Here is a 14,297-nt window from a genome sequence, read left to right as displayed (position 1 = left end):
AAGCATTTTATCCGGTAGTAACTTAAAAAAAAGTTCAGTTTTGTCAGCATTGAAGATGTCATTCTGGTCGTATATCAACAAAACGTATTTTAGACAGTTCTCCTTTCATTTGTAGTTTCTGTGTTGATGGCTGCACTTTTCCTGCACACCTTTTTGAAACAGCCCATGATAAGTCTTAAATTTCTGGACCCATCCATCAGATAACTTAATCTTCAATATTCATCTGATACACAAACAATTCAGTGTTAGTTTTAAAAGATTTCTGTCTACAGGAACATTTAGATGAAATTTACATGAATTAACTTCTAGTCTAAGTTAATTTTATTATGCCACTGGGCGATTTCTCATAGTCAGCCTGAAAGCTCATCATTAGCTTCAGTAAATTGGCATTCTTTCAATTTGATATGCGAATATTGTAATAAAAAAAATTAAAAATAACAATAGAGCGAAGGAAAATTTTGGATTGTTATAGAGAATTCATCCTCCTAAGTCATTATTATCAATGTAAAATAGCATTATGTTTATGGGAAATTGACTGGAACCTACCACATGGTTATTTTAACATGCTGGAACATTAAAAAGAGGGTCACTACAAAGATTCAGCTACACTAATACTTATATAGAACTTGAAATGCTAATAGCATTCCCTTGAGATAAGCTCTGTGACTGATTAATCATGCTATTTTCCTTATTAATTTGTTGTTTTTTTTTGAATTGTCAAAATGCATCTTTTCGAATCCCTCACCCTGTTCAAAACTGATGGAACATGCTGAGTAAAATCTCTCTCTCTCTCTCTCTCTCGATTCATTTTTTCTTTCTCTTTCTGCTTATTTTTCTCATTCCTGGTGGCCCCCATTCAACTACCTTTTTTGGCCCTCATTCTTCTTCCATTTTTTTTTTATATGTCCCAACCATACTAGTCTTTTATTTTTATTCTTTGATTAATCAGTTCTTTTATTTCAATTTTCCTTAAGATTTGTTTATTTATAACTATGTCAATTTTTTTCTAATAGCATCTATTAATAATCTATTTCCACTTAATTTATTTTGATCTCAAATCTTTTGGTTACTGTCCATGCTTCACATCCATAGGGAAGTATACTTGCCACTATTGAGTAAAATATTTTCTTTTGATTTCTTTGGGAATTTCTCTGTTTCAGATCATTGAATTTAAAATTCTACTTGGTGTTCTCATTTTATTAGTTCAGTTAATTAAATCTTGATGTATCTACCATCTTCCTGGATTACTGATTCTAGATACTTACATTTTTTATTCCTAATATTATTTCTGAATAAATTTCCAGATTTTCATTTACTGGTTCTTCCATGCCGACATATTCTGTTTTCTGAAATTAATTCTTATACCCTCTCTTTTATAAAATTTTTCATCATTAGCTTTAGATCTTTACAACTTGAAATAACAACCAGCCATCTGCAAAAAACAGTGTAAATAGATTAGTTCCCCCCTACTTTAATACTAATTTTACTGCATTCTGAAACTCTTTCATTGCCTTTTCAGTAAAGATTTTAAATAGAGTGGGTGATAAAATGGCAGTCCTGTTTGAGCCTTTGAAGGCTCTAGAAAGCTTCTCAACTTTAACCTCTTTTCTCTATAAGGGTGATTAATAATCCTAATACTAATAAGATTTTCAATAAACCTTGTTTGATTCAGTGGTTTAAACAACTGTACAGGGTATATTTCAATGCTTTTTTCAAGCTCCACAAAGGTAAAGTGGATTAGTTTCTGTTGTTCTGTATTTTTCTCTGAAATTTTTTGTTTGTTTATTTGGTTTTTAGGAGCTACACACTGCTGCTCCTTCCCACCTGGCTACGGAGGCGCCGTTCTCTGAAATCTGAGAAATGACAAAATCCATGCATGACTGTGAAACCATATTGTTCCTCCATTATTCTCTCTCTCTCTCTCTCTCTCTCTCTCTCTCTCTCTCTCTCTCTCTCTCTCTCTCTCTCTCTCTCTCTCTCTTCCCCCCCCCCCCAGTATATTTTTCAAAATTTGATCCTGGGGCTTTTGCATTTTTTAATGATTTCAATGCCTCTGATAGATCCTGGTCAGAATTTCCTGTGTCATCTTATAGAGAGCATAAACTTCTGTCTTAAGGAAACTCTGGTTTTTCTTCTTTTCATCATATGGAGCCCACTGTCCAATCACTGCATTCAGTATGTTTATATTTTCTCTCTTTCTTTTTTTTTTTTTTTTTGTATTGTTTTCAGTAGATTCTACACTTATTTTACAATGATACCAGTTATACTATCACTCCTCTTACACGTTAATTCCTGTCCATTTTTATTGTATAATACTTTCCTTTTAGTTTCCTTATTTATCTTCTTATATTCTTCTTAATCATTTAAAATCTTGGTAGATATCATTTTAGATGTATTCTATATTCTTTATTATGTAGCACAGAGCAGAATGGAAAGTAAAATAAAATGAAGAGTTGTAGTTAAACTAGGTGTAATGTTAAATACATACAATAAACAGTAAAAACAGAATATGTTAGATACATACGGTAACCAGTAATACACAAAGCTTTCGGGCTTTATGTTGCCCTTCATCAGTTAACCATTGGACTGAAAGTTTTGGGAACGTAGAACTTAAGAGCATGTGATGGCAGTCATGCACAGTGAACTGCGGGATGCAACAACTAACTGTTGGAAGTTGAAGTCTGTGGTTGTGATGTATGGGAACGTTGCCACCATTTTTCAGTCATGAGAATGGTTGCTTGAATAATAGGATGAACATGACATCCTCTGTTTCTGTTGACGGAAGTATTGCTGACCGGGCTAGCCGGTTGGATAAAGTGCCTGCCTGGCAACCCAAAGGTCACGGGTTCGAATCTCACCTCGGGCTTGGATCAGAGTAAATGCAAAAACTTTGGGAGGGTGCATTATGGCCACAGAAGGTGATGCGCCAACAACTAACAAACCAAAAAAAAAAACAGAAACATTAGAGCACATGATGTGCAGTGACACATCTGTTTCTGCATCAACAGAAACAGAGGATGTCATGTTCAGCCTATTATTGAAGCAACCATTCTCATGACTGACAAACGGTGGCAAGTTCCCATACGTCACAACCACAGACTTCAACTTCCAATAGTTAGTTGTTGCATCATGCAGTTCACTATGCATGACAGCCATCACACGCTCTTAAGTTCTACGTTCTCAAAACTTTCAATCCAACAGTTAACTGTTGAAGGGCAACATAAAGCCCGAAAGCTTTTTGTATTACTGGTTACTGTATATATCTAACATATTCTGTTTTTACTTTTTACCGTATGTATTTACAATCCAATGTTATAATCTGCCATTAATACACTTCTGCTTACACCCCGTTCTATTTTCTTTATTATATCAAGTTTAGCCTGTGTAGGTAGCACAGTGGTATCACCACCATCCTCTCTACACTGGGTGGAAAAACATTAGCATTAGTAGAGGCATATGATGCAAGAAAGCAAGCTTATACAGCATCAGCCAAAAAAAAGAAAAGAAACCCTTCCCATTTCACATCTATTTGCTCCAAATGTTTGTCTAGTTCTGCCTTGAATTTATTTAAGCTTTCCACTTCTACGACAGATGGAAGTTTATTCCAGAAATCAACCACTTGCTGCAAAAGGAAAATTTCCGCACATCTATTCTACAACAGTCTTTCCTCAATTTGAATTTATGTCTCCTCAGGTGATTAATCTGGGTAAGAGGAAGAATCCCATCAACATTGAGCTTGCTCAAACCAATCAAGGCTTTATACACCTCAATCAGATCACCTTGTAGGTGCTTAGTCTCCAGACACTAATTTTCATAACTTAAGCCTTTCTTCATAAGAGCAACCCTTTGTTCCATTCACTAATCTTGTTGCCTTTCTCTGTACTTGTTCCAGCAGCTCTACATACTTCCTAAAATGAGGCCTCCAGACCTGTATACAGTACTCAAGGTGCGGCCTGACCATTGCCTTATACAAGGGGTAATCACCTCCTTATCCCTGCTAGAAAATTTCCTCTATATCATTGACAAGATGCCATGAGCTACTCTTGCAGACCATCTGCACTGCTCAGAAAACTTCATATCTGACTGCACAATTATCCTCAGGTCCTTTTCATTCTCTCTTACCCTGAGTGTAGTACCACACAGTTGATACAGGTTACTCTGGGGTTACTGCTACCCATATGCAGTATGTACTGTACATTTGTCAATGTTAAACTTCAGTTGCCACCTCTCATCCCATTTGCTCAACTTTTCTAGATCCTGTTGCAGTAGCATATTGTCATTAGTGTCATTAACAACCTTTCCAACCTTCATATCGTCTGCAAACTTAGGCATTAAGCTTGATATACCTTCATCAGTATCATTAATAAATATAGAAAACAACAATGGACCCAACAAAAGGCCCTGGTTTGAATCCCATTGATGACGTGTGGAACTTTTATAGGCTTTTTTCTCTCCATGGTTGAGTTAGTGGGTCTCAGGCATAGATAAAAAGATTTTTTCCCCAAAAACTGGGCTTTTTCGTCCAGCAAACAAGGCAAATTGACCACAGAACATACGCAATTTACAGACACAATACATATGGGTATATGAATTAACTTTCTGGGTGACACTATTGTAATAGTTTGGTTTACATCAAGTTTGTCACTAAACTTAAATGTTGTTCTTCTTTTCTTCTCCCTATGAGGTTTATTAACTTTAGGAGCCATAGTTGAGGGGTTTTTAATTTAAAATAAATGTAAAACAGCACTATAATATGTGATATCAGTAACAGAATTCACTTTCGAAATGGTGAACGTAAACAAATACCGTGACTTGCCATTTTCTTTTTTTGGCACTGCAAGACATCTGACATAGCTGATTGGTCGGGTACGTGAGTACCTGAGCACTCACTGTATTGTACTACTGTACTGATATCACATATTATACCACTGTTTTACATTTATTTTAAATGAAATTATTTATCATTTATATCTATATATATATATATCTATTTATAAATAGATATTTATATAATACTGTATTTATATTTATCATTAAATGTCATTTATTTTAAATGAAAAACCCCTCACTATGGCTCCTAAAGTTAATAAACTTCATAAAGAGAAGAAAAGAAGAACAACATTAAAGCTTACTGACAAACTTTATATAAACTGGGGTTCAAGCCCATGACTACTAAACACATTAACATTTATATTGATGATTTATTGTAAATGCCACTGACCTGGTGGTCGTGCTGGAGTATAAACAGGAACATTTATTTATTTATCTGTTTTGTATGTATACATCTGATCTAAATGTGCCATTATTTCGACAGTCTACTGTAATTTAATTCTTTTTTCCTTCTCTCCTTCCTTTGATTTTATCACTTGGCTTGACTATATTTATAGAGCTAATGGATAATCCACACCCATCTGTGCTCCTCTTTAGTCAATATTTTTCTGTAATCTATTATATCCTCTTTTAATCGTAATTTACAAACAAAAAATGCTTATAAAAAACTACTCCTGTAATGTTTGAATGGCACAAATTATCTTGATCAAAACACTTAAAATGAAAGAACTTTACCTGTGTAAAGTTTGGAATCTATTACTAATAGAGTCTAAAATCATATCTGTCAGTTTGATCTGTTGTATTTGTGAGATTGTAATACCAAGATTACAGTCAAGAAAGAGAGCAGAAAATATCCCATAAAATGTGCGATTTTTAGACTATTAGTAAAAAATAGATTCTGAACTACACACAGGTGAAGTGCTTCCATTTTAAATATTTTAACTAATCCTATCTCTGTTTGAATTTTAACAACTGTCAATTGCCCAACAGCAGAAATTATTTTAAATTATATAAATTCATCCACATTTTCTACTATTTTTATGGAATTTCAGATTTGAGCTACCTCCACAAATTTGAACTGTTTTTAGAGCTGAAGCATTGTGTGTTAAGATGGACTAATAATAAAAAATCAGAATTTAATATACCATCAAAAAATCTCAAATGTGTAAAAATCTTGGGTACACACATTCACCTAATTAAAATTAGTGCTTTGTGCTCAGTTTCAAAATTTTATAATCAGACTTTGGAATTCCTCTTCCTATGGTCTAAGGTTAGTTAGTGTATTACTCCCCAGTAAAAAAAAAAAAAAAAAAAAAAAAAAAAAAAATCCCTTTTCTATTTTTATAAAATAGGATTAAGGCTACTGATAAATTATTTTGCAGTCCCATCATTAATGAATTACATATTGATTGTACACTGATTCAAACTGTAAAAGAAAATAGCTTATCCAATTTGCAATACATTTTGAGGTAACTTCAATCATTATTTATATTAAACTTAATTTTATTTTTAGATCTATGCAAACAGATGCGTTTTTGTTGTAAATACAATTTCTTACATGTTTTGTCTTTTGTATTTTCTCTATGTTTTGAGGGTGTCCTTATTTTATGTGTGTATGCTATTATCAATGGCATATCATCACAAGCTTGGAACCTTTTGAAACTTTTCCTTTATTTGGTCCCCACAAATTCTTATCTTTTCCTTTTAGGCTTCATGATCTAAGGGCCCCGTTTTAGCTGCACCATACAATGACATAAAACTGAATATTAACATCTTATCATTGTATGTATACGATTTGTTAACTGTGTTAATACTTCCTTGTGATGCTCTTGGGCAATCTGTGCCATCCAGGGTCATGTAAGTCTTTATATAATGATGGAAACATTACATGTGATTGTCCATCATATAGTTCCTGAATTCAAATGGGATCATAGAGTTACTAAAGGTAAACTCAGGTCTGGACGACCTGTAACTGTCAACCACTGAAAACACTTGTGCTGTTCATGACTTGATTTTGAATTATCAGTGGATTAGTATTACAATATGTAGTAAGGATACTAAATATATGTAATGAATAAGTCTAACATATTGTTCACAAAGAATAAAGTATGAAAGGCGTTTCAGTGAAATAGGTAACAAAAGATTTTAATGCAGACAAGGACAGGGTAAATTATGTGAAGACAGTTTACCCCTCTCCTAAGTTAAAAACAAACTAAATATGTAATGCTACTTGCTACAGCAGGTTCAGTTCCCACCATGCATTCAGTGGACCCAGTGACTTTTGTTGTTATGCTTTCAGTCAATTTTGTTAGTCAGAATTTTGTTTTCACTGCTCACGACATTTTAGTTTCAAGGAAATTTAAGTTCTGTAATTTTTTGTGTGTTTTTCCATGATTCTTATAAAAATATTTTTCTTCAAAAATTAACGATGAGGATCTGTTTTAACCATTCAACAAGGAATAAAAAAAAGCATGATTATACATTAAATTCTGTTATATTTTATTTGTTGGTTCACTTTTCACTTTCCCTTTAATTTTAGCTATTTATTTATTAATTTTTTTAAGTGCTGGATATTCTATAGAACCGTTGGTCAAAATTCATCACAGTGACAATGCAGTCATAACAATGGGAAAGTGCAGCTGAATTTTTGGATGAAAAACATCTCCAGTTGGAATGACAGGCTCATGACAAGCTTATGTTCCTCTATACACTGTATAGTGGAAAGTTAAAAGCTAAATATTCTCTTATGCTTTTGGTAAAAATGACACTGTTAATTGTAATTACTTTGCTGCCAACAAGTGCAGTGGGTTGCAGACATTTCCCGTGAAACACAAATTTAACACACGCAGGAAAACCAGCTCTGACAATCAGGAACAAAGCACACCTGACTTTCACACTTAAAACAACTCTGATAATCAGGAACAAAGCACACCTGACTTTCACACTTAAAACAACTCTGACTTAAATTAAAAAGTCATGTACTGCTTTGAGATTTTTTAAGAGCCCAAGGGAATAGAGGAACAAAAGTTAAAAGCTGGATATACTCTTTATGCAGTTGGTAGAAATCTGATATATTATTTTATTCAGATAAGCACAGTGGGTTGCAAAAATTTGTGGTGAAGTGGCTGTAACATGCAGGAGAACCAGTTCCGAGAACAGCAGTATGCTCCACAAACCCCAGAAGTATACTGTGCTTTTGGGGGAAGGAGGTCATTGAGGGAAACATGGCAGTAATAGATATAATGGGAGAAGAGGCTCTGACAGCAAATTCAATTCCTTTCAGTAATTTACATGTTTATTATATATGGTAATTTCTTCAGGGAAAAAAAAAAAATCATTTATTGAATAAACCTACCAGCCAATAACAGTATGTGAAAAAAATGACTTTGTCAGTCAACTGTGATTTTGTGGCCAGATGGGTGTAGCAACGCTAGAGATTCTGCAATGAGCATGTGAATGTGACATCACATATTCAGATTTTACTGGAAATTTTTGCAAAATTTAGCCATTATTCAAATAAGTTTTCAGCCATTTGAGGACCACGTATTTATTACTATTTATTTATTTTTAATTATCATTAATTATTTATTTTTAATTATTAATTAATTTATTATTATTATTATTATTAACACATATTTATTTTGTAGTAGTAGTAGCAGCAGTTGCATTTGATGCAAGAAAGCAAGTGTATGAGCTTATGCAGCATCAGCCAAAAAAAAATCACACCATTGCCTCCAAATGCCCCAGGGGCTCACATCTGGTGAGTATGGGCTTGGCACACCCAGGGTCCTGAGCTGGATATCATCATTCTTCTTTTTCTTGGTGATTCCCTTCTACTCTCTCTCTCTCTCTCTCTCTCTCTCTCTCTCTCTCTCTCTCTCTCTCTCTCTCGGTAATTCAGAAAATTTTTTTTTTTTTTTGGCTGGTGCAGCATAAGCCTCAGGCTTCCTTGCACCATATATGGCTAATGATAATAATAATAATAAAATGCCTGTCCAGTTCCTCCTTAAATTTATTCAACCTATCAACTTCCACAATGACAGATGGAAGTTTGTTTGTAATCTGAACAAGTGGAAGGATCCCATCAGAATTCAGCGTGCTCAACCCATTCAAGGCCTTATATACCTTATATACTTTGTATTTATTACTGTGATCTAAAAATCGAACAACAACCCATGTTGTCACGAAGGCATCATGAAAAATCTCTTTTGCCATGAGGAATTTACCAGGTACCAAAGCAATAGTATCAGGTTTTTTGTAAAAAAAGTTGTGATGTTCATCAATTACCTTCAAATAGGCACATTCACTGTGGGTGAATATTTTTTCTCCTTCCTTGCTACTGAAAATTCATGAGCCAAGGTAACCATGGATACCTAAGTATCAATGATTTGGGGTATGAATTGTCACACCTGCCCTGTTATTCAGATATGGCTCTTAGATTACTACCTGTTTCCTGCACTGATTACTACCTGTTTCCTGATTAAAAAAAAAAAAAAAAATTGAAAGGGTGATATTTTGAGATAAATAGCAAATTTATTCATGAACTTGGGGAGTGATTAAGAAGACAAAGACAACAGTTCTATACAAGGAGTCTAGAAAAGAGAATATTGTATCAAATATAGCGCTTAGAGTTAGTACTGAATAAGGTTGAGCCATTTCCATATTACTTCTTTCAAAAATATTTTCATATATCCCTGAGACTTATTCTAGGATCCAAAATAATTGTTGTTATTTGTTTTTTTTTTTTAGGAGCATTAGCAACTAAAGCCATATTGCTCCGGGGATATGCGGTGGTCATTCCCTGACCTTTCCGCATCTTTCGTATTTGGTGGTCACGGGCTTGAACCCCGATCTAATCAAGAAGTGTGTGCTATGTACTGCTGCTCCTGCCCACCTGGCTACGGAGGCACCGATCCAAAATAAGGAAAATAAGCAAAAAATAACTAGACATTATTTCATAATAATAAGTGTCTAATTCTGAACAGCTGCAGAACTATGGTTTTTTTTGTTAATTTTAAAACATTGTCATTGAGTTTTGAATGTTATGAAATAATAATGAAAATATTAAAACAATAAAAAAATAAGAATATACTAAAACATTTATTTATAACAAAGTACATAGCTGCTTATTCTTATTAGTTTTTACCAGTCTGAAACTCCATGGTCATTCCCAGCTACACCTCTGTAATGTTCAGCAGTGGATATATGCTTATATAACATTTTTTGCACATAATTTTTGTAATGCCATTTATATATACACAACATTAATAAATTAAAGTGCAATGTAAACAAAATAGCAAAAATATCATAGCAAAAACCAGAAACATAAGTGCAGGAATGAAATAAAATGGGGGGGGGGGGCACAGAAAGGGAAGACATAAATTGGCAAGGTTCAAAATTTGTGGAATCTCAGATTTCATACTGACAACTTGTGTATCAGGAAGAGCCACCTAAATTTGATATTATTGGCATTACATAAAAGTTTTGGACATGTTGGGCATGTTACTTAACCTTTAAACTTGCTAAGTTTTCCAAACTTTTGAAAAAATAAAGTGAAAATGCTCTGAGACATCTTTGGATTAAAGGCATCATTTCCAAAATATACAGAATGATCACTTTGTTAGGCATGTCTACCTAATAATGCTGGTCCATGCTGACTCACTTGCTTCACATAGTAAGTGCAAATTGGATGGTTGCAGAGATCTGCATCTCATCCATCTCGTCCCACAAGGCGCCTCCGTAGCCAGGTGGGCAGGAGCAGCAGTGCGTAACACACGCTTCTTGATTAGACCGGGGTTCGAGCCTGTGAGCCACCAAATACGGAGGATGCGGAAAGGTCAGGGAATGACCACCGCATATCCCTGGAGCAATATGGCCTTAGTTGCTAATGCTCCTAAAAACCAAATAACAACATAACAACAATTCATCCCACAGTGCCCAATTGGATTGAGATCTAGTAACTGGGAAAGCAGTCACAGTGGGCTGAAGTTATCAGGTTGTTCCTGAACCAGTTCTGTACAATTCAGGCCTTATGACAGGCACATTATCCTGTTGGAAGAACCTATTTGATGGATACACTGCAGTCATGAAGGAATGTACTGTTTGGAAACAATTTCCAAATTATCTTTGGTGTCCAAATGTTCCTCCACTGGTATTTAGGGCCCAGTGTGCACCACAGTAACAACTGCCACACCATTACACTACTACTACCGGTCTGCATTGTTGACACCTGACAGGATGGGTCCATCACCTTTTTTTTTTTTTTTTTTTTCTTCATATTTTTCCTGTAGGTGGAAGTGAATATGTTAATCAGGGTTAGGCCATCACTACCTACCATATAATGTTTATCATCAAAATGTCCATTTTCATAAACCTTGCATTTGTTTTTTTTGCTTTAGGGTGAATGCAAAGGAGTGACAATGGAAATGGATACTATCTTCTAAACTATGCCATTTATTACAACCAAAAAATATTTTGAAGGTGAAGTATAAGTTAAAGGGTGTGATAAGCACTGCTATATTCCTATAACCTGTTCCTAAAGTGAGCACTTGCATGGCAGGCACATCTACAAATATTCACTGGGGTGTAGCACAGAATATTTTAGTCAACAGTTAAAATCACTGGATGTAATCTTGTAATGAGTTGCTCCAAATTATGAGATGTTGAAGCATACATTAGCTTCTTATAGTATTCCTAAGGAGAATAAATCCAGAGGAAATAAGATCAGGAAATTCTCAACTGCCATTGCATAACATCACCTCCTATCTATCTTCTTATTCTGCAGCTTATAATTGATTTTAAGATTTGGCAAGTTAGTACTCTGTGACAATATAGTGGGTTGCTATTTGTCACTCATTTGTGAAGAGGTCTATGTATGAGTTCCTTTGGTAACTGGAGGAATTCTGAAAGGCCTCTTCAACCAGGGCTGCAGTTAGCTGATTTCAGGCACTGGAGGTAGGGTTCCCCTTTGAGTTATTCCAGGATTTTCAGCCTACCAACGTGTAAATTTAAATTGACCTCTGAATACACATTTGTGCTTAAATAACACGCAATCAACTGGTGCAAAATGGAGTCTCTATGTAGCTGCTCTCTCTCTCTCTCTCTCTCTCTCTCTCTCTCTCTCTCTCTCTCTCTCTCTCTCTCTCTCTCTCTCTCTCTCTCTCTCTCGCATCCATTTAGCTGTACTTCTGATATACAAAAAGTTCAAGGAACAAAGCAATATCAAGTGCAAAATTTATTTTTGTAAGTTTAACTGATATTTGTATTACCATAATATGAAGTACTATATAAGAATGATGAAGTTGGAATGAACAGTCTGGTAGATGAATTTCTCTTTATATAATAGTAATAAAATAGTAAAGCACATAAATATAAACAAGGGGCAACCACTGCCTCTCCTTCACTGATTAGCAATATTCCTGATAACTCAAATGAGATCAAACAAACAAACAAACAAACCATTACCCCCTCCACTTACCCAGGAATAGTGTGAACAGTAATTGTAGCTACCATATAAGAACTGCAGCTCACCTCCCTGAAGTCAAGCAATACTTGAAAAGACATCCAGAGTCATAATTCAAGCAATGCCAACATGAGACACATATTCAATATTCTTAGCTTATAGCAAAGCATTCTCATCTAAGTCAGTGATATGTAGCATCAACAAGAACTAATGTTTATCAATATTTACTTCTGATGTGCCTGAAGGTTGTCACATCCCTGTGAAATTAGTACATCTTACTATTTGCCAGGCAAACAACCAGCTCAAACACAAGCCACACACATAGGACATTTATCTTTGTCTCAAATTTTCTTCTTTGTTAGCAGCCATCATGTATATATCTTATTATATATTATGTTAGTCAGGGTATTTAATCAGATAACTTGGCCATCCACTAAGGAAGGTTTACAGAGTTAAGCTGTAATGTAAGGTACCTATTTAAACCTAAAGTTATCCTATATGTACTTCCCAGCTACAAATAAATATACCAATTGTACAGTTTTACAATTTTTTTTTACAATGTACATTTATGGTAGTTGTGCATGTTTATTTATTTGTTTGGTGCATTGACAACATGTTGATTAATAATATTAAGTGTGTTGTTACCAAAATTCAAGTAATTAGGTATAATTTAAAGGCATTATTCTTATTTTTAGATTTTTGGGATTAGTTCTCGAATTCAAGGAGAAGAAAGCAATCATTTCACAAATGCACTTGGTAATTCAGTTAATATAAAAGTACTCGATTCAGTACAAGAAACAGCAACGTTGATAATAAAAGTCTTAGATGGCAATGAGAGAGCTGCATCTCAATTGGCTTCTGCAATTCATTGTACTGCTGATACAGTGCCTGATGTATCTGTTATTCCACAAGATTTTAAAGTACCAGTAAAAAATTGTTGCATTTGGATTGATCCAATAGGTATGTATATTAAAAGATGGAAAATTTTTTTAACTTTTTAAATCTCTATTCTTAATAGGCTGATGGTACTGTCATGTTGACATTGTAATAGCTACTAAGAATGGTTCACCTCTCTTGCAGATTTACAGGGCATGCAAAAGTCCTTTATCTCTATTATCGTATATTGTACTTCAGTTGATCTGCTATGTTCCAAACATTTTTGAAACAAGATAAAAACAGACTAAATTCAAAACTGAATCCCTGTGTTTTCTATTATTATAGGAAATACAGAACCCAAACAGATGGAACTGATATGGTAACAGCTCCATTATGCAGATTAAATTCTTAAATTAGTTGTGTGGTAAGGGGCAGTGTAGAGATAAGTGGTACAGTACACATTGCACTAGTACTCTTATATCCCTGCCAATTTTTTTTTAGGTGAAATTTGGAGAAACAATCCGTCTTTTTTGGTTTTGTAGAAAGTTTCGATTTAGAAAGTACAGATTTTAAGTATGTTTATGTTGTTTTTCGACAAATCATTACATGTACTGATAATAGCAGGTCAAACAGGTCTTAATGCTGAAGTCATGATCAATATATGTTTGTTTATAAATATTTGCTTCAAAGTCATCTTATAGAATCTTTGAAGCTAATTGTATATGCAACTGAATAGTCCATTATTTGTATTATGTGGAAGAAAGACACCTCTGCCCAAGGGTGTCTGAAATTTCCTACAGAAATTTCATAGTCGAAAATGTGATGCACATGCCATCCACTTTATGTATAACTTTCTTGCATATTTGCATCACTGTCAGTAATGGTAGTGCCGTGTCCTGCAGATTACTTATTTATCTATTTATGTTAAACATACATCACAGGCAAAACTTACATTACATACAGTGCATATGAAAAGACTTTCCCAGGACTTCTCTCTATGAAATCTAAATATAGCAATCAGATTGGATTAAACTTTCCAGAATCAAACCAAACATTTGTAAACTTTCATTGGCTAGCCCAGCATTTCTCAAACTGTGTTCCATGAGATGTGAACAGGTGTTCCATGAAA

At 34.4% G+C, this 14,297-nt stretch overlaps 1 protein-coding gene across 1 annotated transcript in view; it reads left to right on the top strand.

The window, feature by feature from the left end:
* Ipp (inositol polyphosphate 1-phosphatase) overlaps window positions 1-14,297 on the top strand; it is a 30,249-nt gene that overhangs the window by 11,842 nt on the left and 4,110 nt on the right. Inside the window, exon 3 of the mRNA XM_090379958.1 lies at window positions 12,988-13,252. Coding sequence (XP_090236084.1) covers window positions 12,988-13,252 — 265 coding nt within the window. The remainder of the gene's footprint in view (window positions 1-12,987; window positions 13,253-14,297) is intronic.

The sequence above is a fragment of the Mastigoproctus giganteus genome, chromosome 1, assembly GCF_048544385.1.
Source record: "Mastigoproctus giganteus isolate SK-2022 chromosome 1, ASM4854438v1, whole genome shotgun sequence".
NCBI classification, from domain to species: domain Eukaryota; kingdom Metazoa; phylum Arthropoda; class Arachnida; order Uropygi; family Thelyphonidae; genus Mastigoproctus; species Mastigoproctus giganteus.
Note: the sequence above shows the minus strand (reverse complement) of the source record. Positions and strands in the feature narration are given on the sequence as shown.